Here is a 25,812-nt window from a genome sequence, read left to right on the forward strand (position 1 = left end):
TACACATTTTTGGATCACTTACACATTGTTGGACTAACACCAAGGATCACTTACACATTGTTAGACTGACTAACCAAGGATCACTTACACATTGTTGGACTGACACCAAGGATAACTTACACATTGTTGGACTGTCACCAAGGATCACTTACACATTGTTGGATCACTTACACATTGTTGGACTGACTCCACGGATCACTTACACATTGTTGGACTAACACCAAGGATCACTTACACATTGTTGGACTGACACCAAGGATCACTTACACATTGTTTGATCACTTACACATTGGCTGACTGTCACCAAGGATCACTTACACATTGTTGGATCACTTACACATTGTTGGACTGACTCCACAGATCACTTACACATTGTTGGACTAACACCAAGGATCACTTACACATTGTTGGATCACTTACACATTGTTGGACTGACACCAAGGATCACTTACACATTGTTTTGGATCACTTACACATTGTTGGACTGACTCCACGGATCACTTACACATTGTTGGACTAACACCAAGGATCACTTACACATTGTTGGACTGACACCAAGAAACACTTACACATTGTTGGACTGACACCAAGGATCACTTACACATTGTTAGACTGGCACCAATGATCACTTACACATTGTTGGACTGACTCCAAGAATCACTTACACATTGTTGGACTGACACCAAGGATCACTTACACATTGATAGACTGACACCAAGGATCACTTACACATTGTTAGACTGACACCAAGGATCACTTACACATTGTTGGACTGACACCAAGGATCACTTACACATTGTTGGACTAACACCAAGGATCACTTACACATTGTTGGTCCAACACCAAAGATCACTTACACATTGTTGGACTGACACCAAGGATCACTTACACATTGTTAGACTGACACCAAGGATCACTTACACATTGTTGGATCACTTACACATTGTTGGACTGACACCAAGATCACTTACACATTGTTGGAATGACACCAAGATCACTTACACATTGTTGGACTAACACTAAGGATCACTTACACATTGTTAGATCACTTACACATTGTTGGACTGACACCAAGATCACTTACACATTGTTGGATCACTTACACATTGTTGTTGGATCACTTACACATTGTTGGATCACGTACACATTGTTGGATCACTTACACATTGTTGGACTGACACCAAGGATCACTTACACAGTATAGAGTAGGTGTTACTTACACAGACATTTCATGAAGGTTTGATTCTGCACTTTTAGAAATGATATCTTCCTCTGAGAGGTCAAGCCTTCTTTTCACTTTAGGGGAATGGCCATTCCTTTTCTCGTTTGCTTTATTGGTTGATCGTAATGGATCCTTTAAAATGGAGAAATCTCGAGTGACTGCGAAGTCCATGGTACCTAGTGTCTCTAGTCCACCACCAGCCTCTTCCTCGTCAACATCAGCCGTCGGCACAAGAATGGGATTTATCTAACAAGAAAATAAGGATAAAATTGACTATGATTTGGCCGCTTCTATCTAACTCTCTTTCATCCGTAATGAAACATGATTTTTAATTAGTGGTGACATAATGAGATTGAATCATTTATCAAGTAAACAATGGCTATGTGGTCACAACAAATTTGATGATATATGAAATTAAAAGACCATAGGCAGTTTCTGTAGCCTTCCTTTTAAATATGAAATCTAATGATGCTGATTTAATAACTATAACTTTGATGAAAATTGTTATATTTTTCATTCTGCCTAACTGGTATGGCCGGCTTTAATTTCACTGTAAAGATGACCACCAGGACACGAAGGCTTCCTATTTGAATACCGTAAATTGGGATATTTTGGATGTGCATGTCATATTTTGGCTTATTTGGCATGAAAGTGCCAAAATTAACACACCAAAATTTGACAACATGCGTGTCGTCGTCAAAAGCTGAAATCTCTGATTCCTACTCTATTTTAATTAACTCTATATCCTAATTTACTGCATGTACATCATTCATTATACATTTAACATTTCCTTAGGCAACACAATGTAATTTCAATAATACATAGGGATTAAGTACTGTCATGCTTCACAAACTTTCATATGGTAATTAAGGGAAAATTGTGATTACTATCAGTAGTTAGTTCAAATTGTGTTGTCAGTGAAAATAATCAAAGTACTGAAAGAACTGAGACTTAAGCCTAAAAAAAGTTACGAATCAAGAATTTTGATTTGCATTGATTACATAAATGATAAATGCCAATGCACAATAGCATATCCATCAATTGTTGTCAAATTGCAATGGTAAAAAAATTGTTTATACATCTTTTTAAAGCTAATTTTTTTTATTTCCTTCTACTCAATACAAAGAACATTCGTTATGCGATACAATAATGTAATTGAAAACATTGCAATTCCATATATAAATGAATTTGATATCTGTGAACATCATATCATACACATCATGTTAATCACACTGGACAACTATGAATTCCAGGTAAAACTGCCGTTTTATAAATTCAAGTACTCTATCATAAGGTGACAATTTATTTCATTATTCATAAACACATATATTAGTAGCAAATCACAAAATAGGGTCATTACAGAAGATCACTGGACCGTGAGTCAGTGATTTATAAATATTCCCTTCTCTCTTTCTTTTGAGACAAGAGGCCCAGAGTGCCTGTATCGCTCACCTGGTTTGTAATGTCAAGTAATATTCTGATTACAGGTTCATTGTTCTTTCCTGAAGGAAAATTGAATATTTACTTCCCCTATTGGGCACCACCCCTCCTGCCCCGAGAAGACAGAGCCAAAATTTATACAAACTCTGTTCCCTTTCCCCCAAGGATGTTCCTGGTCAAATTTGGTTACATTCTATGCAGAAATCTATCACTGGTAGTGATTTAAAGGTTTAACCTCTATTTCCCCTATTGGGCCACACCCCTCATGCTCCCCAGGGAGGGGTGGGGGGTGGGAGCCAATATTTATACAATATTTATACGAAGTTTGTTCCCCTTCCCCTAAGGATGTTTTAGGCCAAGTTTGGTTTCAATAAATGCATAACTATAGGATTAGTAGCGGTTTAATTATATGATTAACCTCTATTTCCCCTATTGCATCCCGCCCCTCCTGCCTATGGGGTGTTAGAGCCAAAATGTATACAAACTCTGTTCCTCTTCCCCCATGAATATTTCTGGGCAAATTTGGTTTCAAATTATGCAGAACTCTAGGACCAGTAGCGATTTATAGGATTTACCTTTATTTCCCCTATTGGGCCCCGCCCCTCCTGCCCCCGGGGGGATCCAAGAGCCAAAATTTATACAAACTCTGTTCCTCTTCCCCCAAGGATGTTTCTGGGCAAATTTGGTTTCAATCCATGCAGAACTCTAGGACTAGTAGCGATTTATAGGATTTACCTCTATTTCCCCTATTGGACCCCGCCCCTTTGCCCCCGGGGAGTCAAAGCCAAAATTTATACAAACTCTGTTTCCTTTCCCCCCAAGGATCTTTCTGGCCAAATTTGGTTAGAATCCATGCAGAACTCTAGGACTAGTAGCGATTTAAAGGAAATGTTGACAGAAGGACGACGGACGGACGGACGGACGGACGAAGGACCTTTGGGCCAGGTGAGCTAAAAATGGCAATAAAATGTCATTTGTCCTCTAAGATTTTGTTATTATGTGTACCTTGTATTTTTCATATCCTTTAAATCCCTTTATAGCAATCTTCAATTTACTCTGACAACATCAATTGGAAAGGATACTATACCTAACTTCTTTGCACATAAACATATTGTTTCTTTTATTCCAGCATGTTTAATCGATAATGTTTAAAAGGCTTTTTTGTATCATTAGCAATCTCCATGAAGCTAGAGGGCATCATGAAATTTCCAGTTGGTATTCATATTGACTATGAATGCCTACTGAATGCCAATGCTTAATTTACAACCTGAACTCACTGAAGGATATCAGTGTTTTACACAATATCATAAGCCACATATATTTCAAGTTATTTTGTAAATGTTAAAAATATCAAAATAGATTTTAATTTTCATGTATACTTTTCAAATTATCATTAGGGAATAGGAGCTTTTTTTAGGTATTTCATTTCAAATAAGTATGGCTATTTAACACTGTTTGTGTCCCTTTTTAGCATGATGATGGAATTCAGTCTGATTTATGAAAGAAAGATTGTGGCATTAATCTAAGTAGCATGCAATATGGGGAATAAATACAAAGAGTAAATTCTTTAATCATATTTTGAATAATGATAAGGTATCAAACATGAAACATTGCCTCATTAAATTCAGTGTATTCAGTAAGGAGTAGGTGCAATAAGGGCCATTTCTGGCCCCAACACAGATTCCTTTTATTTTCATTACTTATTTTCACCAATATATGAGATTTATAAAAAACACTATTTCAAAGCATTCTGACATGTTGTTGCCTAGCAACAGGCCTGGCAACCAGTATACTGTATTCATGCTAAAATAGACAGTTTTGTCACTTTAAGGATGTCCCAACTTGTATATTTAGTGGGAGAGTGTGCATTATGTATCGTGAATATGAAATGGTCAAAGCATGTCACATTTCAGAAAACTTTATCCTTTTACAGCTCATAGTAACACCATAGCAACCAATTTTTCTCCATAACAACAATTTCCTAGGCACTCAAAACACAACATAACAAGTTTTTTTAGATGTTGAAATTTTAGTTTTGGTTATTCCCTTTTTGTATTTCAGCTGTCAGAATAATTGTAATCTTGTTATTTAAGGATAATGTTAAATAAAAACAAGACAGTTATTGCATTTCTGAAAGTTTATATCAATCAAATTATTGAGAACATAACAACAACATTTATCAAACATTTAGACACAATATGAAATAATGATATAAAGATGATTAGAATAACTTCTATCTACAATAATTATTATACTCACAATTTAAAAAAGAACAAGAGGCCCAAAGGGCCTTAACGGTCATCTGACTACCTTGGCAATAGTAAAATTAATTTCATATGGTGTCACTTTGTCATGACCATGTCAGGATCATTTTCCATTTCCTTCAACAAATCTTATTTCAAACAAGAGGCCCAAGGGCCTTAACATGTAGGAAATTAATCAGATATAGTGTCACGGTAACCTTCTTCGATTTGGGATCAACCAGAGATGTAACAATACTTTGTCGAACCATGTCAGGATCATCTCATGCAGATGATGTTGCAGCCAAATCACAAAGGTAGAAATTGAGAAGAAGTTCAAAATGTGTTTTCAAGATGGCGGCTGTGACGCCATCTTGGATTTTGGATCGACCCGAAAAATAACAACACTTTGTCGGGACCATGTCAGGATCATTTCATGCAAGTTTCAGCCAAATCGCACCGGTAGAACTTGAGAAGAAGTTCAAAATGTGTTTTCAAGATGGCGGCTTTGGCGGCCATCTTGGATTTCCGATCAACCCGAAAAATAACAACACTTTGTTGGGACCATTTCAGGATCATTTCATGCAAGTTTCAGCCAAATCGCACCGGTAGAACTTGAGAAGAAGTTCAAAATGTGTTTTCAAGATGGCGGCTGTGGTGGCCATCTTGGATTTCGGATCGACCCGAAAAATAACAACACTTTGTCGGGACCATGTCAGGATCATTTCATGCAAGTTTCAGCCAAATCGCACCGGTAGAACTTGAGAAGAAGTTCAAAATGTGTTTTCAAGATGGCGGCTTTGGCGGCCATCTTGGATTTCCGATCAACCCGAAAAATAACAACACTTTGTTGGGACCATTTCAGGATCATTTCATGCAAGTTTCAGCCAAATCGCACCGGTAGAACTTGAGAAGAAGTTCAAAATGTGTTTTCAAGATGGCGGCTGTGGTGGCCATCTTGGATTTCGGATCGACCCGGAAAATAACAACACTTTGTCGGGACCATGTCAGGATCATTTCATACAAGTTTCAGCCAAATCGCACCGGTAGAACTTGAGAAGAAGTTCAAAATGTGTTTTCAAGATGGCGGCTTTGGCGGCCATCTTGGATTTCCGATCAACCCGAAAAATAACAACACTTTGTTGGGACCATTTCAGGATCATTTCATGCAAGTTTCAGCCAAATCGCACCGGTAGAACTTGAGAAGAAGTTCAAAATGTGTTTTCAAGATGGCGGCTGTGGCAGCCATCTTGGATTTCGGATCAACCCGAAAAATAACAACACTTTGTCGGGACCATGTCAGGATCATTTCATGCAAGTTTCAGCCAAATCGCACCGGTAGAACTTGAGAAGAAGTTCAAAATATGTTTTCAAGATGGCGCTGTGGCGGCCATCTTGGATTTCGGATCGACCCAAAAAATAACAACACTTTGTCGGGACCATGTCAGGATCATTTCATGCAAGTTTCAGCCAAATCACACCGGTAGAACTTGAGAAGAAGTTCAAAATGTGTTTTCAAGATGGCGGCTGTGGCGGCCATCTTGGATTTCGGATCGACTCGAAAAATAACAACACTTTGTCGGGACCATGTCAGGATCATTTCATGCAAGTTTCAGCCAAATTGCACTGGTAGAACTTGAGAAGAAGTTCAAAATGTGAAAAGTTAACGCACGGCGGGTCAGATGACCTAAAAATGGCAGTACTCTTAATTTATTGAAATTCCCAAGTGCAATAATGAAAGATGACAGACTCTGATGTACAGCAGGCCAAGTTTACGAGCATTTTCAGCCGCACCAGTGACTTACGAACTTACAACTTTTCACAGTGTGCCAGAGGTTCGCATCCTGTTCTGTAAATCACGTTATGTCATGTACCCCTCTTTATCCCTTTATAATCCATTCTATTTCATTCATTCAGTACAAAATAACCAAATAAATTACATAACTGGCAATGCTACTTTTAACAAAAATAATCAACATGCATACATGTACAATCAACAATAATTTAAAAGTAATTATCAATATTCTGAGAATATCATTACTATCGATAATACTGACATATCAATTAATCTGCAATTATCACAGCAACAAATACAAGTGTATGGTTGTATCATAAAATATTTTCAAACATCAGCCATTAACATCTGCACATGCCACCGACACCACAACCACATTCACAATCATCATCGTCATCATATTTTCATCATCAACAATCATAGAATGAATTTATTATATTACTATTAGAAATTAATTAGAAGCAGAGCATCACTTAATTACAAATAAATGCTTCTTAAGTTGGAAAAAATGATACTTAAACGCCATGTTATATATGTACCAGATTATTTCATTTCAACAAATTTTATTGCAAATAATATGCAAATGGATTTGGCAACAGGCAAAGCCTATATTAGCCATCTCCAAACAAATCCGGTATAGTACAATTATCAACAAAATATTTTAACATTTAACATTACATTATGAATGAATATTATTATTAGTGTATCTCCCCAACCTATCATAGTAGAAAAATCTAAAAAAATCTTTTAGTTTCAGATATATATTCTGATATGCATTGCAATAAATATGTATTTTTTTCTTCATCACAATTGTCACAGCCATGCAGTAGAGTTTTTGCGTTAAAATGCGAGTGGGGGATATTAGAGTTATGTATTTTGGTTCTGAGTGATGATCTTTATTCATTAAATAAAGGACATATGAAAAGATAGTGTTCGGCTGTTTCATTACCAAGGCCACAAGAACAAATTGGAGAATCTCTCAAATGATCGCGAAATAGGTCAGAATTTAGATTGCTAGAGGAATTTCTGAGCTGGCACAGAGTAATATTTATAATTCGAGAACCTTTGTTTATAAAGGTATTTGTTATATCAGGTTCCATTTTATTAATGTTAAAAAGGAGTGTTTTAAATTGTGCAACAGTATTAACATTCGATAAGTCAAAGTTTAAAGCGAAAGAATTAAATTCTCTAAAGTTACTTGGAAAAAAACTAGTATAGTAACTTGCAGTTCTGCACATAGGAATTAATATGTACCAGATTATATTCATTTGCACTTCAAATCAGCAAGTCAGTGGAACCAGAATGTGCATGTGTTTAGTTATAAAACTGGCATGCGTACATATATATATAATCATTGGAAATCATCTCATCTTTGTTTACCATTTCTTCTCTGAATGGACTGACTAGCATAAGTAGCACTTAATATATGTTGCATGAAAAATCTGATCAAGGTGTAAGCAAAAACAAGAGATCCCAGAGGGATCTTGGCGCCCACCAATGAATGATCTATGTCTGACAATGGAAAGAGGGATCTTTTCCCTGCTTTTCAAACTTTTTCAAACACGACTACACATAAAATTTGAGACAGATCGCTGCAGCACTTTCTAAGAAATAGTGGCAACAAACTTCAACAATGAAATCCAAGATGGCGGCCGTGTAGCCATCTTGTTGACCTATCAGTTACAAAATGCAATATGCACAACTAAGGCCCTAAGGGAACCTACATATAAAATTTGAGAGACATCCTTTCAGTACTTTTTTTAAAAATAGCAATAACAAACTTTAACTATCAAAATCCAAGATGGCTGCCAGACGGCCATCTTGTTGACTGATTGGTCCCATCTGATCTTTGTAACCTTCCATTGTTTAATCCTTGTATTGACAGATTCCACTACCCATCTGATCTTTGTAACCTTCCATTGTTTAATCCTTGAATTGACACATTCCACTACCCATCTGATCTTTGTAACCTTCCATTGTTTAATCCTTGAATTGACAGATTCCACTACCCATCTGATCTGTGTAACCTTCCATTGTTTAATCCTTGAATTGACAGATTCCACTACCCATCTGATCTTTGTAACCTTCCATTGTTTAATCCTTGAATTGACAGATTCCACTACCTATCTGATCTTTGTAACCTTCCATTGTTTAATCCTTGATTTGACAGATTCCACTACCCATCTGATCTTTGTAACCTTCCATTGTTTAATCCTTGAATTGACAGATCCACTACCCATCTGATCTGTGTAACCTTCCATTGTTTAATCATTGAATTGACAGATTCCACTACCCATCTGATCCTTGTAACCTTCCATTGTTTAATCCTTGAATTGACAGATTCCACTACCAATCTGATCTTTGTAACCTTCCATTGTTTAATCCTTGAATTGACAGATTCCACTACCCATCTGATCTTTGTAACCTTCCATTGTTTAATCCTTGAATTGACACATTCCACTACCCATCTGATCTTTGTAACCTTCCATTGTTTAATCCTTGAATTGACACATTCCACTACCCATCTGATCTGTGTAACCTTCCATTGTTTAATCCTTGAATTGACACATTCCACTACCCATTTGATCTGTGTAACCTTCCATTGTTTAATCCTTGAATTGACACATTCCACTACCCATTTGATCTGTGTAACCTTCCATTGTTTAATCCTTGGATTGACAGATTCCACTACCCATCTGATCTTTGTAACCTTCCATTGTTTAATCCTTGGATTGACAGATTCCACTACCCATCTGATCTTTGTAACCTTCTGTTGTTTAATCTTTGAATTGACAGATTCCACTACCCATCTGATCTTTGTAACCTTCCATTGTTTAATCCTTGAATTGACACATTCCACTACCCATCTGATCTTTGTAACCTTCCATTGTTTAATCCTTGTATTGACAGACAGATTCCACTACCCATCTGATCTTTGTAACCTTCCATTGTTTAATCCTTGTATTGACAGATTCCACTACCCATTTGATCTTTGTAACCTTCCATTGTTTAATCCTTGAATTGACAGATTCCACTACCCATCTGATCTTTGTAACCTTCCATTGTTTAATCCTTGAATTGACAGATTCCACTACCCATCTGATCTTTGTAACCTTCCGTTGTTTAATCCTTGAATTGACAGATTCCACTACCCATCTGATCTTTGTAACCTTCCATTGTTTAATCCTTGTATTGACAGATTCCACTACCCATCTGATCTTTGTAACCTTCCGTTGTTTAATCCTTGAATTGACAGATTACACTACCCATCTGATCTTTGTAACCTTCCATTGTTTAATCCTTGGATTGACAGATTCCACTACCCATCTGATCTTTGTAACCTTCCATTGTTTAATCCTTGAATTGTCAGATTCCACTACCCATCTGATCTTTGTAACAAGTCTTGAAGTGTTGGCCTTCAAAACAGTGTGCAAACATTAATATATAGTTAAAAAGTGCAAATGTTCAGACTATATCTGTATCAAAACTACTGTAATAAACTTAATATATTCAACTACTTTTCTGTCATTGCCATTATTTGAATTGATATGTTTGGTTAAAGGTCATATTATCAGCCAGGATCATTTGAGGATGTGCCAGTTTATAAAGTGGAGGAAAGCCGGAGTATCCGGATAAAAACACTTTACCTATTCAGTATTCGACAAATACACCATGTTCATGTGGGTTTCAAACTCATGAACCAGAGTTTGAGGACCTGTTTTAATGTGTTGAACAAGTGACCCCAAAAATCAATCTTATTATCAATATGTTTATACTTATGATTTATAATGCACCAAAGTACACTGTGTGAGTAAATCATGAAAGCATTATTGCTTCAAAACATTATTATTACACATAACTAAAGTGTACTTGAATTATAAAAATACCTCTTCGGAAGAATGTTGTTTCTGTCCTTTTGGAAGAAATGCTGGCATGTGAAATTCAATACTATCTCGCCAAGAAATTCAACCGAATCTCGAAAACCTCTGTCCACAATAAGAACATCCTCCTCTTGCAGCCACTCCCGCATGTTTTCCATATTGAAGTTAATGTTATGCTTGATTATACTTGCATCATTATTTTTTACATCAGCATGGTAGGGGCCAAGGGTAGAAATGATGTATCCAGTTGTTGATACAATCATCATTGGCTTTACAAGGGGTCTGTTCTTGAGAAGGCTAGATCGTCGTTGGAATTTAAAGTTGTGACTTTTTTGAATGAAGATATATGTTCCATCGACGACCAGAATTGCTTTACTGTGTAGGATATCACCAAAAAGTTCCTGTGCAAGAGGTCTGGTGTGTTTGTTCATAATATCATCCCGCTTTATATGTTCAAATACCACATAATTAGGTGTGAAGTTAGCATTTAAAGATACCCTGGCTGATGAGACTGCTCTCTGGACACTTGATTTCTCAATATTAAATAGTGTTGACAACAATCTATTTGACATTCCTGTCCTTAACTTCACAAGTAAGAGTGCCACAGCCATGCGACTTGTTCTGTTTTTTGTACAGCGTATGTCAGATACATGAGAACAAATATCATTGAAGTCATGTTTTGAAATTCCAGTTAGTGAAAGGTAGTCAGAATTGTTCAGTCCACTTTCTGAATCAAAATTAATTCTGTAATGTTCACTTCTTAATGCGACATCCCTAACATTCTGTATTAAAGACTTAATTTCACTTAAGTTGAAAAATGTTGTGGAGTCATTCCAGTCATTTACTTGAGTAAATGTTTCAAGTGCACTTTCACAAAACTGTTCACTGTTGTTGACATGGCATGGACAGCATCTTGATCCTGCATGCAATAAATGACCTTTTTCTACAAAAAGTTTATATCTACATTCTGCAGAAACAGTTATCAATTTAACACCCCTTCTCTTACATACACAGCATGTTGAATGGCTGTTCCCTGAAGACTGGATTTTTAAGGGTATACATTGTGGGCTGAACACAACCTTGGGTGTTTTGGCAGGAGGTACATAGTCATCATCACAACAGTCATCTTCAGCAGAAATAGTACATGCACTTTGATTTGTACATGCAACATAGCTGTCTGTCATTGGAAGCCGAGAGAAATCCAGATAACATTTTGTGCAAGTACAATGTTTGTCACTTAATATAAAACCAGGTAACAGATCCTGTAGGTAGTTTTTTTTATATTGTGATAGTCCACTCAGCCATCTCCTGTTTGTTTGCTTTGTTCTTTTGCCACATTTGACACAGGGCCATCTCCAGGCATTCTGTGGAAATCAAAATAGAAAATAATTATTGAAATAAAACAAGATGTTATTTTAACATCTTAAATGTATCCATGAAAGTAATTATGTATTATAGATACAAAAGATACAATCTCTAAATCATAACAATTTAAAACTTTATATGGCAAATGTCTTCTGTTTAAACATTTTTCATGTATATATATTAAGCTTTACATAACTCCTCCAACAAATGTCCAATATTTTGACTTATTGCACTTGCATATTGTATGCAATAAAAAAGTGAAAGCACAAGCAAGTACAGTGACACTATATCAACACAATTTGCATCATATTGTCAACATTCTAAGGATACACAGACAGGATTGAGTCAGATAGTGTAAATATATGGCGACATTCTACTGTACATTTAAAAATGTTAATATCTCCACTAGTATGAATGGTATTTACATGTTATTTTTTATTACAAAGCATGTATTTTCATTCCAAAAATCCAATCTGATACATCTGTATAAACTATTGCTATAGAAGAGGAGAAACTGTATATCAGTGAAGTACGTTGCAAGACCAGTGTCGAAGAGGGAACCTACAAGGGCACATGTATTTATGGCATTTTTCGAGTGAAATATATAGTTTGATGGTGAAAATACATGTGGTATTTTTTATTTGAGTGAAAAGATCAGTTTTTATATTTTCACTCAATATTGATCAATCAGAAAACAGTATTTACAGTGAAAATATAATATTTTTTTGAAATATCAAAACAAATACAGTAAAACCCCTCTAACTTGAACCCGGATTCCTCGAATACCCCCTATTCGTCGAACTGGTCGTACGGTCCCGACCGTCTCTCTATATAATCTAAGTAACAAAACCCCGGATAGCTTGAACAGCTATTCGTTGAATACCCCTTATTCCTCGAACAGAAATATGTCCCCGTTGCATCAAATACATAGTATTTACCCATGTATTCGTCGAACAGGTGTTCGGCCCTTGAGATTTTTTTACCTGTGTCACACCTGACAGCACCGACCAACATGGATAATTGCTCACGATCTTGTGTTTATACAATTGGCGTGTAAATTTAAAGCCTTTAGGTAATTAAGGGATTAACGGTGTCATTATTACCTACCTACATGATCGCAAGCCGTTGTTTGATGCTAACTTTATTTAAATATTTCAGAAAAGGCATTAAGTTATTAATATTTCTCTCGTAATAATCTTCGTTGTAAATACGGAAGTTGTTGATCCGTGTTAATAGAAAGTACGCATTGTGAAATGACAAAAGAGGCGGAAGATATTGCTGACGTCCGCCTAATTATAAAAGTTTATTTTCTTTTAAATTTCTTCGTTGGTTTCATTCGACAGGCTAACACAATGTAATTTGCCGAAAGATGTAAACAATATCAAACAATATATGCAAAGTACATTTTATCAGTGCGTTTCGTATCTTTTCATGTAAATTGTATTTTGTAACTTTACTCGTAAATACTAAATAGACATCTATAGATATCATTTCTTATGTCCGTAAATATGCTGGTTAATAACTTTATTGTGAGTATGTATTTTGTAAATGTTTTAAATAATTTGTGATAATTAAATAATAGAAAATGTACTCCTTGTTGACCAATATGGATATTGTACATTAACCTAGATGACGAGCGTTACTCTGCTGTGAATGACATTTGATTTAGGGCTTTCTCATTAGCTTTTCCAAACGCTAAATTTATGTTATACATTTTTTCAACTTGATATTGCTATCAATACAACACTTAAATAAAGAAATCCAAAATGCTGAAAGATAGGGTAATTAAAATGTCATTGCCGTGCATTGTTGGTCATAGTTTGAAACCAGACATTTTAACTGTCGATCTTGACCAACCTCGGATGAGTCAAATACCCCGTATTCCTTGAACTATTGACCTGGTCCCCTGCAGTTCGAGTTATAGGGGTTTTACTGTATATATATATTTTTGGTTCAATATTTCCAAAAAAAAAAAAAAACAAGAGGCCCAGAGGGCCTGTATCGCTCACCTGGTTTGTAATGCCAAGTAATGTTCTGAATATAAGTTCATTGTTTCTTTTCTGAAGAAATTTGGATATTTACCTCTAATTCCCCTATTGGGCCCCACTCTTTCTCCTCCAGGGAGGTCAAAGCCAAAATTTATACGAATTCTGTTAACCCCAAGGATATTTCTGGCCAAATTTGGTTACAATCCATGCAGAACTCTAAGACAAGTAGAATTTTTTAGGATTTACCTCTATTTCCCCTATTGGGCCCCGCCCTTCCTGCCCCCTGGGGGGTCAATGCCAAAATTTATACAAGTTCTGTTCCCCTTCCCCCAAGGATGTTTCTGGCCAAATTTGGTTACAATCCATGCAGAACTCTAGGACAAGTAGCAATTTATAGGATTTACCTCTATTTCCCCAATTGGGCCCCATCCCTCCTGCCCACGGGGGATCAGAGCCAAAATTTATACAAGTTCTGTTCCCCTTCCCCCAAGGATGTTTGTGGCCAAATTTGGTTACAATCCATGCAGAACTCTAGGACAAGTAGCAATTTATACGATTTACCTCTATTACCCCTATTGGGCCCCGCCCCTCCTGCCCCCAGGGGGTCAGAGCCAAAATTTATACAAGTTCTGTTCCTCTTCCCCCAAGGATGTTTCTGGCCAAATTTGGTTACAATCCTTGCAGAACTCTAGGACAAGTAGCGATTTATAGGATTTACCTCTATTACCCCTATTGGGCCCCGCCCCTCCTGCCCCCTGGGGGTCAGAGCCAAAATTTATACAAGTTCTGTTCCCCTTCCCCCAAGGATGTTTCTGGCCAAATTTGGTAACAATCCATGCAGAACTCTAGGACAAGTAGCGATTTATAGGATTTACCTCTATTACCCCTATTGGGCCCCGCCCCTCCTGCCCCAAGGGGGTCAGAGCCAAAATTTATACAAGTTCTGTTCCCCTTCCCCCAAGGATGTTTCTGGCCAAATTTGGTTACAATCCATGCAGAACTCTAGGACAAGTAGCGATTTATAGGATTTACCTCTATTACCCCTATTGGGCCCCGCCCATCTTGTCCCCTGGGGGTCAGAGCCAAAATTTATACAAGTTCTGTTCCCCTTCCCCCAAGGATGTTTCTTGCCAAATTGGGTTACAATCCATGCAGAACTCTAGGACAAGTAATGATTTATAGAATTTACCTCTATTACCACTATTGGGCCCCGCCCCTCCTGCCCCCTGGGGGTCAGAGCCAAAATTTATACAAGTTCTGTTCCCCTTCCCCCAAGGATGTTTCTGGCCAAATTTGGTTACAATCCATGCAGAACTCTAGGACAAGTAATGATTTATAGGATTTACCTCTATTACCCCTATTGGGCCCCGCCCCTCCTGCCCCCTGGGGGTCAGAGCCAAAATTTATACAAGTTCTGTTCCCCTTCCCCCAAGGATGTTTCTGGCCAAATTTGGTAACAATCCATGCAGAACTCTAGGACAAGTAGCGATTTATAGGATTTACCTCTATTACCCCTATTGGGCCCCGCCCCTCCTGCCCCAAGGGGGTCAGAGCCAAAATTTATACAAGTTCTGTTCCCCTTCCCCCAAGGATGTTTCTGGCCAAATTTGGTTACAATCCATGCAGAACTCTAGGACAAGTAGCGATTTATAGGATTTACCTCTATTACCCCTATTGGGCCCCGCCCATCTTGTCCCCTGGGGGTCAGAGCCAAAATTTATACAAGTTCTGTTCCCCTTCCCCCAAGGATGTTTCTGGCCAAATTTGGTTACAATCCATGCAGAATTCTAGGACAAGTAGCGATTTATAGGATTTACCTCTATTACCCCTATTGGGCCCCGCTCCTCCTTCCCCCAGGGGGTCAGAGCCAAAATTTATACAAGTTCTGTTCCCCTTCCCCCAAGGATGTTTCTGGCCAAATTTGGTTACAATCCATGCAGAACTCTAGGACAAGTAGCGATTTATAGGATTTACCTCTATTACCCCTATTGGGCCCCGCCCCTCCTGCCCCCTGGGGGTCAGAGCCAAAATTTATACAAGTTCTGTTCCCCTTCCCCCAAGAATGTTTCTGGCCAAATTTGGTTACAATCCATCCAGAACTCTATGACTAGTAGCGATTTAAAGGAAATGTTGACGGACGGACGACGGACGGACGGACGACGGACGGACGGACGGACGGACGGACGGACGACGGACGCCGCGCCATGACATAAGCTCACCGGCCCTTCGGGCCAGGTGAGCTAACAAGAGGCCCAAAGGGCCTTAACGGTCATCTGACTACCTTGACAATAGTAAAATTAATTATATATGGTGTCACTTTGTCAGGATCATGTCAGGATCATTTTCAATTTCTTTCAACAAATTTTATTTCAAACAAGAGGCCCAAGGGCCTTTAAATATAGGAACTTAATTATACATAGTGTCATGGTTGTCATCTTCGATTTGGGATCAACCAGAGATGTAACAATACTTTGTCTGGACCATGTCAGGATCATTTCATGCAAGTTTCAGCCAAATCCCTTCGGTAGAACTTGAGAATAAGTTCAAAATGTGTTTTCAAGATGGCGGCTGTGACGGCCATCTTGGATTTCGGATTGACCCGAAAAATAACAACACTTTGTCTGGATCATGTCAGGATCATTTCATGCAAGTTTCAGCGAAATTGCACCGGTAGAACTTGAGAAGAAGTTCAAAATGTGTTTTCAAGATGGAGACTGTGGCGGCCATCTTGGATTTCAGATCGACCCGAAAAATAACAACACTTTGTCGGGACCATGTCAGGATCATTTCATGCAAGTTTCAGCCAAATCGCACTGGTAGAACTTGAGAAGACGTTCAAAATGTGTTTTCAAGATGGCGGCTGTGGCGGCCATCTTGGATTTCGGATCGACCCGAAAAATAACAACACTTTGTCGGGACCATGTCAGGATCATTTCATGCAAGTTTCAGCGAAATCGCACTGGTAGAACTTGAGAAAGTTCAAAATGTGTTTTCAAGATGGCGCCTGTGGCGGCCATCTTGGATTTCGGATCGACCCGAATAATAACAACACTTTGTCGGGACCATGTCAGGATCATTTCATGCAAGTTTCAGCCAAATCGCACCGGTAGAACTTGAGAAGAAGTTTAAAATGTGTTTTCAAGATGGCGGCTGTGGCGGCCATCTTGGATTTCGGATCGACCTGAAAAATAACAACACTTTGTCGGGACCATGTCAGGATCATTTCATGCAAGTTTCAGCCAAATCGCACCGGTAGAACTTGAGAAGAAGTTCAAAATGTGTTTTCAAGATGGCGCCTGTGGCGGCCATCTTGGATTTCGGATCGACCCGAAAAATAACAACACTTTGTCGGGACCATGTCAGGATCATTTCATGCAAGTTTCAGCCAAATCGCACCGGTAGAACTTGAGAAGAAGTTCAAAATGTGTTTTCAAGATGGCGCCTGTGGCGGCCATCTTGGATTTCGGATCGACCCGAAAAATAACAACACTTTGTCGGGACCATGTCAGGATCATTTCATGCAAGTTTCAGCCAAATCGCACCGGTAGAACTTGAGAAGAAGTTTAAAATGTGTTTTCAAGATGGCGGCTGTGGCGGCCATCTTGGATTTCGGATCGACCCGAAAAATAACAACACTTTGTCGGGACCATGTCAGGATCATTTCATGCAAGTTTCAGCCAAATCGCACCGGTAGAACTTGAGAAGAAGTTCAAAATGTGTTTTCAAGATGGCGCCTGTGGCGGCCATCTTGGATTTCGGATCGACCCGAAAAATAACAACACTTTGTCGGGACCATGTCAGGATCATTTCATGCAAGTTTCAGCCAAATCGCACCGGTAGAACTTGAGAAGAAGTTTAAAATGTGTTTTCAAGATGGCGGCTGTGGCGGCCATCTTGGATTTCGGATCGACCCGAAAAATAACAACACTTTGTCGGGACCATCTCAGGATCATTTCAGGTAAGTTTCAGCTCAATCCCACTGGTCAAACTTGAGAAGAAGTTCAAAATGTGAAAAGTTAACGCACGGCGGACGGCGCATGGCGGACGGCGCACGGCGCACGGCGCACGACGACGGACGAAACATGATGACTATAGGTCATCCTGACCCTTCGGGTCAGATGACCTAAAAATTGGAGACCAGTTTCACTCTTGAATACCATATATAAAATTGCATCAGGCACTATTGCTAATAGAATTAGAAAAGTTTTAGACACTATTATAAACTCAGATCAGTCTGGATTTATATCAGGAAGATATATTGGGGAGAACACAAGAATTATATATGATATTATGCATTATGCGGATGAAAATGATATTCCTGGTATGTTGTTAAATGTGGATTTTGAAAAAGCATTTGATTCGGTCAGTTGGAATTTTATTGATAGAGTACTTAATTTTTTTAACTTTGGAAATGACATACGAAAATGGGTAAATGTTTTTCAAAATGGTTCTAATTCAACTGTTAACCAGGGGGGGAATTTGTCTCCTTTTTTTCTTATCAATCGAGGATGTCGCCAAGGTGATCCTATCTCCCCATATTTGTTTATTCTCTGTGCTGAAGTTTTAGGAATTAGAATAAGAAATAATGTAAACATTAAGGGTATTAACATTGATGACACTCCTATATTACTATCCCAATATGCTGATGATACATCAGTTATATTAGATGGGTCAAGACAAGCATTAAGGGAAACATTGAAAGAATTGAAAAAATATGCAGAAATATCTGGCTTAAAAATCAACAAGGGTAAGACTGAAGTAATTTGGATAGGGAATAAGAAATATAGTGATGAACAATTTTGTCCAGAATGGAACTTGCATTGGGGAAAAAGGAGTTTTACAGTTTTGGGTATTCATTTTAACGTAGAATTACATAGAATGGTAAAAATGAATTATGACAAGAAACTTGTTAAACTTAAATCAATTCTGAATACTTGGAATAAAAGAATTCTTACACCTATCGGCAAAGTGCAAGTTATTAAATCGCTACTAATTTCACAGCTTAATCACCTGTTCATAGCACTGCCAAATCCTGATATATATTTCATAAAAGCACTTAACTCAGAAATATATAAATTCCTTTGGAACAGTAAAGTAGATAAGGTTAAGAGAGATATTATTATAAAGGAATACAGTGAAGGTGGTCTTAGAATGATAGACATATACTCTTTTATCAGGGCTCTCAAGTTAACATGGATCAGAAGATTATACACAAGGTCATGTAAATGGCAAGTGATTCTAGAAACCAATATTAACACAAACATTATGGCTAATTGTGGAGTAGGATATATTGAAGAATGTGAATCTAAATGTAACAATCAATTTTGGAAAGATGTTTTTAATTCTTGGAATTGTCTTATTAAGAAACAAGCACAGTTAAATGGTCGTGATATATCGGGTATTTTGAAAACACCCATTTGGTACAATAAAGATATAATAATAAATAGGAAAATGGTATTTTATAAAAACTGGTACAAGAACAATGTTATTTTTCTTAATGACCTTTTGAAATGTCCACACTCGTTAAGTTTTTACAATTTTCATGAATTTACAGAAAAATTTAATGTAAATACTAACTTTGTAACTTACCAGGGAATTATAAATTCGTGTAGAGAGTACTTATCTCACAAACAGTTTGATAATTTCAATCTGTCTTATCCATTTATACCAAATAATTTAGAAATTTTTATTAAACATAAAAAGGGATCAAAAGAATTCTACCACATACTATGTCAAAATAACACTAGGTCTTCTGGTAAAGGAAAATGGAACAATTTATTTGAGATTAATGAGGAAACTTGGAAGCAAATATACTTGACCCCTTTCCGAGTTACTTCAAGCTCAAAACTTCAATGGCTACAATACAGAATAAATCAACATATCCTCACAACAAACTCATACATATTTAGAATTGGCTTATCTGAAGATCCACATTGCTTTTTCTGTAAGACAGAAATAGAAACAATAACACACATATTTTGGGAATGCAGAGAAGTGCAATTATTTTTTGAAAATTTTGAATTTTTGCTAGATTTATTATTTATTCCTTTTTCTTTCAATAAAAAGACTATCATTTTTGGTATACCCAACGATAGAAACATATATTACAAAACTGACAACCTAATTTTACTCATTTTGAAACAATACATTTATAGATCTAGATGTCTACAACAAAACCTATCAATAGCATCATTAAAATCTATTATAAAGGAAAACTATGATATTCAGAAATACATTAGTATTGGCAAAGGAAATAAATGTGAAGAAGAATTCAATCAAGATTGGAAAAAATGGATTAAGCTTATAGAAATCACACCCAATCTCTGACAGCACGACTTGAAATACAATGAAATAATACATCTGATAATTTTAAAATATTAACCAATAATTCTGCGGAACTGCAAACCTCCAGCGAATATATACCATACTACTCTCTCTCTCTCTCTCTCTCTCTCTCTCTCTCTCTCTCTCTCTTCCCCTATTGTACATTTATGTATATTTGTATAATTTGTAAGTGTGTGTGAATGTTTTGGCATGTGTGTATAGGATAAAAAAAGAATTGACCAAATTGAGTATGTATAAGTTTGTATATCCTGTAAGTGTGTGAGTGTGTGTGTAAGGGAAGGGTGCGATAGTGTGTGTGTTTGTGTGTGTAAGATAAAAAAAAAAAAAAAAAAAAGAGAATAAGGATATGATAATTCATATTGAAAAGTGTTTGTTTACCAAGTAAGGATGAGGAAATGTATTACTGTTGTATGAGAATATGTCTGGAAAAAATAAACAAGAGGCCCATGGGCCTTAACGGTCACCTGTGTTCAGATACAGAATGAAACAAAGACATGCATATAAACACTATATATTTGCCCATCAGGCCCTTGAAGTCAGTCAGTGATTTTATAAATTTGACTTTTTAATCTATGAAGATTATTTGGTTCCATCAAATCTGTGAAATCAGAAGAAAGATTTTTGAAATGTTATCCATTTTGACCCCTTTTGGCCCCACCCCTCTGGCCCCTGGGGGTCGGCCAGGACCAATATGGATATGATGTTAAAATGCTATCTCAGACTAATAATTCTAACCCAGTTTGACTAATTTCCTATGAAAAATAGGCAAATAATGTTCATAAATGTGTTTTTCCTATATAAACTAAAGTAAACTTGACCCCCTCCCCAGAGGGAAACATGGGACCCCAGGGCCATGAAATTCACAATTTTTGTAAAGGACTTTAAGACCTTTCAATCTATGCAGAGTATTTGATTCTACCAGTTCCAGAATTTCAGAAGAAGATTTTTGAAGTTTTAGCCTATTTGACCCGTTTTGGCCCCGCCCCTAAGGCCCCTTGGGATCAGTCATAGAAAATTTGGTAATAAGATTCAATGGTCATCACATAGGGATAATTCTGACTACAATTGACTAATTTCCTATTATAATGACTAAATAATGCTCAAAAATGTCTTTTCCCTTTATAAACTACAGTAAACTTACCCCCCTCCCCAGGGGGAAACCTGAGACCCAAGGGTCATATAATTCACAATTTTCATAAAACACCTTAAGACCTGCCTTTTTTTATGACGAGTATTTGATTCTACCATTTCCAGTATTTAAGAAGAAGATTTTTAAAGTTTTAGCCTATTTGCCCCTTTTGGCCCCGCCCCTGTGCCCTGAGGGGGTTGACCAGGACCAATATAGATATAATATTTAAATGTTATCTCAGGCTAATAATTCTAAACAAGTTTGACTCATTTCCTATGAAAATTGAGCAAAAAATGCTCATAAATGTGTTTTCCCTATATAAACTATAGTAAACTTGACCCCCTCCCCAGGGGGAAAACGTGATGGGTCATATAATTCACAATTTTCATAAAACACCTTAAGACCTGTCCATCTAAGAAGAGTATTTGGTTCTACCATTTCCAGTATTTAAGAAGAAAATTTTTAAAGTTTTAGCCTATTTGCCCCTTTTGGCCCCGCCCCTCTGCCCGAGGGGGTTGACCAGGACCAATATAGATATGATATTAAAATGTTATCTCAGGCTAATAATTCTAAACAAGTTCGACTCATTTCCTATGAAAATTGAGCAAAAAATGCTCATAAATGTGTTTTCCCTAGTAAACTTGACCCCCTCCCCAGGGGGAAACGTGAGACCCCAGGGTCATATAATTCACAATTTTTGTAAAGGACCTCAAGACCTTTCCATCTATGAGTATGTGATTCTACCATTTCCAGGATTTCAGAAGAAGATTTTTGTAGTTATAGCCTATTTGACCCCTTTTGACCCCACCCCTAAGGCCCCTGGGGGTCAGTTATGGAAAATTGGTTAATAGGATTCAATGGCCATCTCATACGGATAATTCTGACAATATTTGACTCATTTCCTATTACAAATGATCAAATAATACTCAAAAATGTGTTTTCCCTATATAAACTATAGTAAACTTAACCCCCTCCCCAGGGGGAAACCTGAGACCCCAGGGTCATATAATTCACAATTTTTGTAAAGGACCTCAAGACCTTTCCATCTACGGAGAGTATGTGATTCTACCATTTCCAGGATTTCAGAAGAAGATTTTTGAAGTTATAGCCTATTTGACCCCTTTTGACCCCGCCCCTAAGGCCACTGGGGGTCAGTTATGGAAAATTGGTTAATAGGATTCAATGGCCATCTCATACGGATAATTCTGACAATATTTGACTCATTTCCTATTACAAATGATCAAATAATACTCAAAAATGTGTTTTCCCTATATAAACTATAGTAAACTTAACCCCCTCCCCAGGGGGAAACCTGAGACCCCAGGGTCATATAATTCACCTTAGGACCTTTCTATCTATGAAGAGTCTTTAATTCCATCACATCTGTGAGTGGAGAAGAAGATTTTTGAAATTTTAGTCAATTTTACCCCTTTTAGCCCCTCCCATAGCTCCCTGGGGGGTGGGGACCATATAATTCACAATTTTGATTGGCCTTATGCCTTAGAAGGTTTGTGCAAAATTTCATTGAAATTGCTTCAGCAGTTTTGGAGAAGAAGTTGAAAATGTAAATTGTTTACGGACATACGACGGACGACGCACGACGCACGACGGACGACGCACGACGACGGACAAAAGGCGATTAGAATAGGTCACTTGAGACTTCGTCTCAGGTGACCTAAAAAGTTACAAAAAAATATAAATTATCAACATATTTTGCTACAACTGACTGACTTTAGTTGGTCATAAAATGGTCAGGGAATTGTCTTACCTTTCCTTAGTTTCTGGATAATGTTTTTTATTTATTTATTGAGGGTTGGAGGGGGACATGGAGAAGCAGATGACCTACACGTAAGCTTACAAGTTTACATGTATTTTTGTATGATACGTGTACATGATGTATATCCATACCAGTAAGGACTACATAAATGTACTGCATATACAATGTATATATACATGTTGATTTATTTATAAATTGTAGGCCAAATTAAAATGCAAATCATGTCATATTTTTTACCATTTCGGCATAAAAATAGAATGTTGACTTGACATGGTTCGTACAGAAGATGAAAAGTGCTGGAATTTGGGGTCAGTGCTGGAAAAGTGCTTGAATTTTGGGTCAGTGCTGGAAAAGTGCTGGAATTTTTCTTTAAATCCTTGAAAAGTGCTGGAATTGAAACTTCATGCTCCCAGAACACTGACAAAAGCTCTGTTGTCAATCAATTTATCATAATTTCAGTAATCAGACATTACTTGGGATGACTTTGTTGTTTGATAAGAATGTGTAATTGAATCTAATTACTCTGACAAAATTGTACTAACAAATTGCTTGCAAAATTGTAGGCATGTTTTCTGAAAATTCTGATTTCGAGTCCAATGTAGAAGAAAAAAGAAGTGCTTGAAAATCTAGAAAAGGTGCTGGAAAAGTGCTTGAAAAGTGCTGGAATTTTGGTTTGAAAATCTGTACGAACCATGCTTGAGCTAGGGCTACCAAATGCAAGTGCATGTACTGTGTATACCTGCTCTTCAATCATGTACATTTTGTATCAATCATGTTCAGTACAAGTGTACATTTTGTTTGTGTGTCTCGATTTTGTCTGAAATCGTCTTTCAGGGAATTTGAGTGGTGCGTATAATATTCACATGTACATTTCTACGTATAACCATAGGAATTCGTTACAAATGCGTTTTAACTCCTTGTATACAAGTTGTTTATCGTTTGTAGCGAATGCCTGTCATTGTTACGAAGTTAGATTGCTGTCTCTCTGCACTGTCACTCTATTCCGTGAAAGCTCATGGTTCAGAAATGTGTGTGTTTATGATAGTATCTTACCGTCAAATATAAGTGGAATATACTAGGAAATCAGGACATCACTCATCAGTTCATTGCTTGAGAAGCTGGTAAAACTCGTGTTTCAATCACAATATCACTCGTCTGTCAAAATCAGCTGTCGTCTGCGCTGCGAATTGTTTACGTTTCCGGTATACAACAAATGCCGACACAACAAAATTTCTGGATTGTTATAAACGTTAAAACTAATATAAACACAACAAAACACATTTAAAAACTACACAAATATACAGTAAAATGTGTACTGTTTTTATATCATACTACATGTTATAAAACATCCGACAAATCAACGTAAACTAACCGTTTTAATTATGCCGTGCTTCCGGACTTGAAGTCGTTTTTCAAATTAGAAAATAACCGCAACACCACCGTCAAGCTTGATCTTATAAAAGAAGACTTTTAGATATGGCCGCATACGTGTATCATTTCAGGATTTAAACCAGGCAAATTGTTAACCTTATAAAACATTCACGCGAAATATGAAGTTGATACAACTTTGCATCCAATTTCAAATACACCATTTTGTGTGACCAGACGGTGGATATTTACGAGTTTCTGCAACACGTCCCACTTTCGCTCCACATTTCTCGGGCGAAAAAAACACTTGACGTGACTAAATTTGTTTATAAATTATTATTTTGTTATCCAATTACTCAACAATTACAAAAATCACAGTTTTTATTAGGTTTCATTTTCACAGGTTTTTGGGGCCATATACCACGCTTACTGCACTTACTCCTTTCATTCTTCTGTGCTGAAAATACAGTTTCTGTTTTTTTTTAATTCATTATATCATTTTTCATACATATTTGAGGAAAAGGCAAAAAAAGATGATTTCAATGCGATTACATTAATTAGAAATGATCATGCCGCACATGTATATGGTATATGGATTTCATGATTTTAGTGAGACCCCAAAAGTTGCATCTTTGTTAGGCTAGCAAGATGCAAACAACATATCTCACTTTGAATTAATAATTTCCTAATGATAAACATATGACTTATTCACTATAAAATCATTAAACTATTAGGCAGAATTCCATTCCCCAGAAAACAGATAATGTGTGTTATAGAAAATTAAGCTTAATTCAAAGCTTTGTGTATACGTATCCATCAGACGTCAAATGTCTTTTGACCGACTTTGATATAATTTCAAGAATATTCAACTTGTCACAGAAAAACCAGATTTTTTTTTTTGACATTCTTCTTTATCAAAATTCTTATAAATAAAAGAAAGCAAAAGTCTTATATTCAATCAAAACAGTTTTTGTCCTACACTCTTGTGTTGCTCACTTATGTATGCAAGTTAAACCATGCACATATAAGGGCAGCCTTATATTTATCTATTATGGCCTGGTTGAGACGGCACTATTGCCTCATAGTATTGTCGAGGGATGGAAAAGTGCATGAGCCGAAGGCGAGGGCACTATCCCATCATGAGTCAAATATCAGCAATTTTTCGGTTCTACTTTCAAAATGAACTTGATTTTAAGAAGCATGTTTTCTTACAAAGTTAGTTTTAACAATGCAGGGTTTGACCAGCTATACAGTTTCATGAC

General features: G+C 37.0%; 1 protein-coding gene and 1 pseudogene across 1 annotated transcript in view; both read right to left on the minus strand.

The window, feature by feature from the left end:
* LOC138324474 (protein FAM13A-like) overlaps positions 1–25,812 on the minus strand; it is a 223,752-nt gene that overhangs the window by 15,741 nt on the left and 182,199 nt on the right. The window contains 1 exon segment of the mRNA XM_069269538.1: positions 1,221–1,468. Coding sequence (XP_069125639.1) covers positions 1,221–1,468 — 248 coding nt within the window.
* LOC138324134 (uncharacterized) lies at positions 4,782–25,800 on the minus strand (annotated as a pseudogene).

Source organism: Argopecten irradians, chromosome 5 (genome assembly GCF_041381155.1).
Source record: "Argopecten irradians isolate NY chromosome 5, Ai_NY, whole genome shotgun sequence".
Taxonomy (NCBI): Eukaryota; Metazoa; Mollusca; class Bivalvia; order Pectinida; family Pectinidae; genus Argopecten; species Argopecten irradians.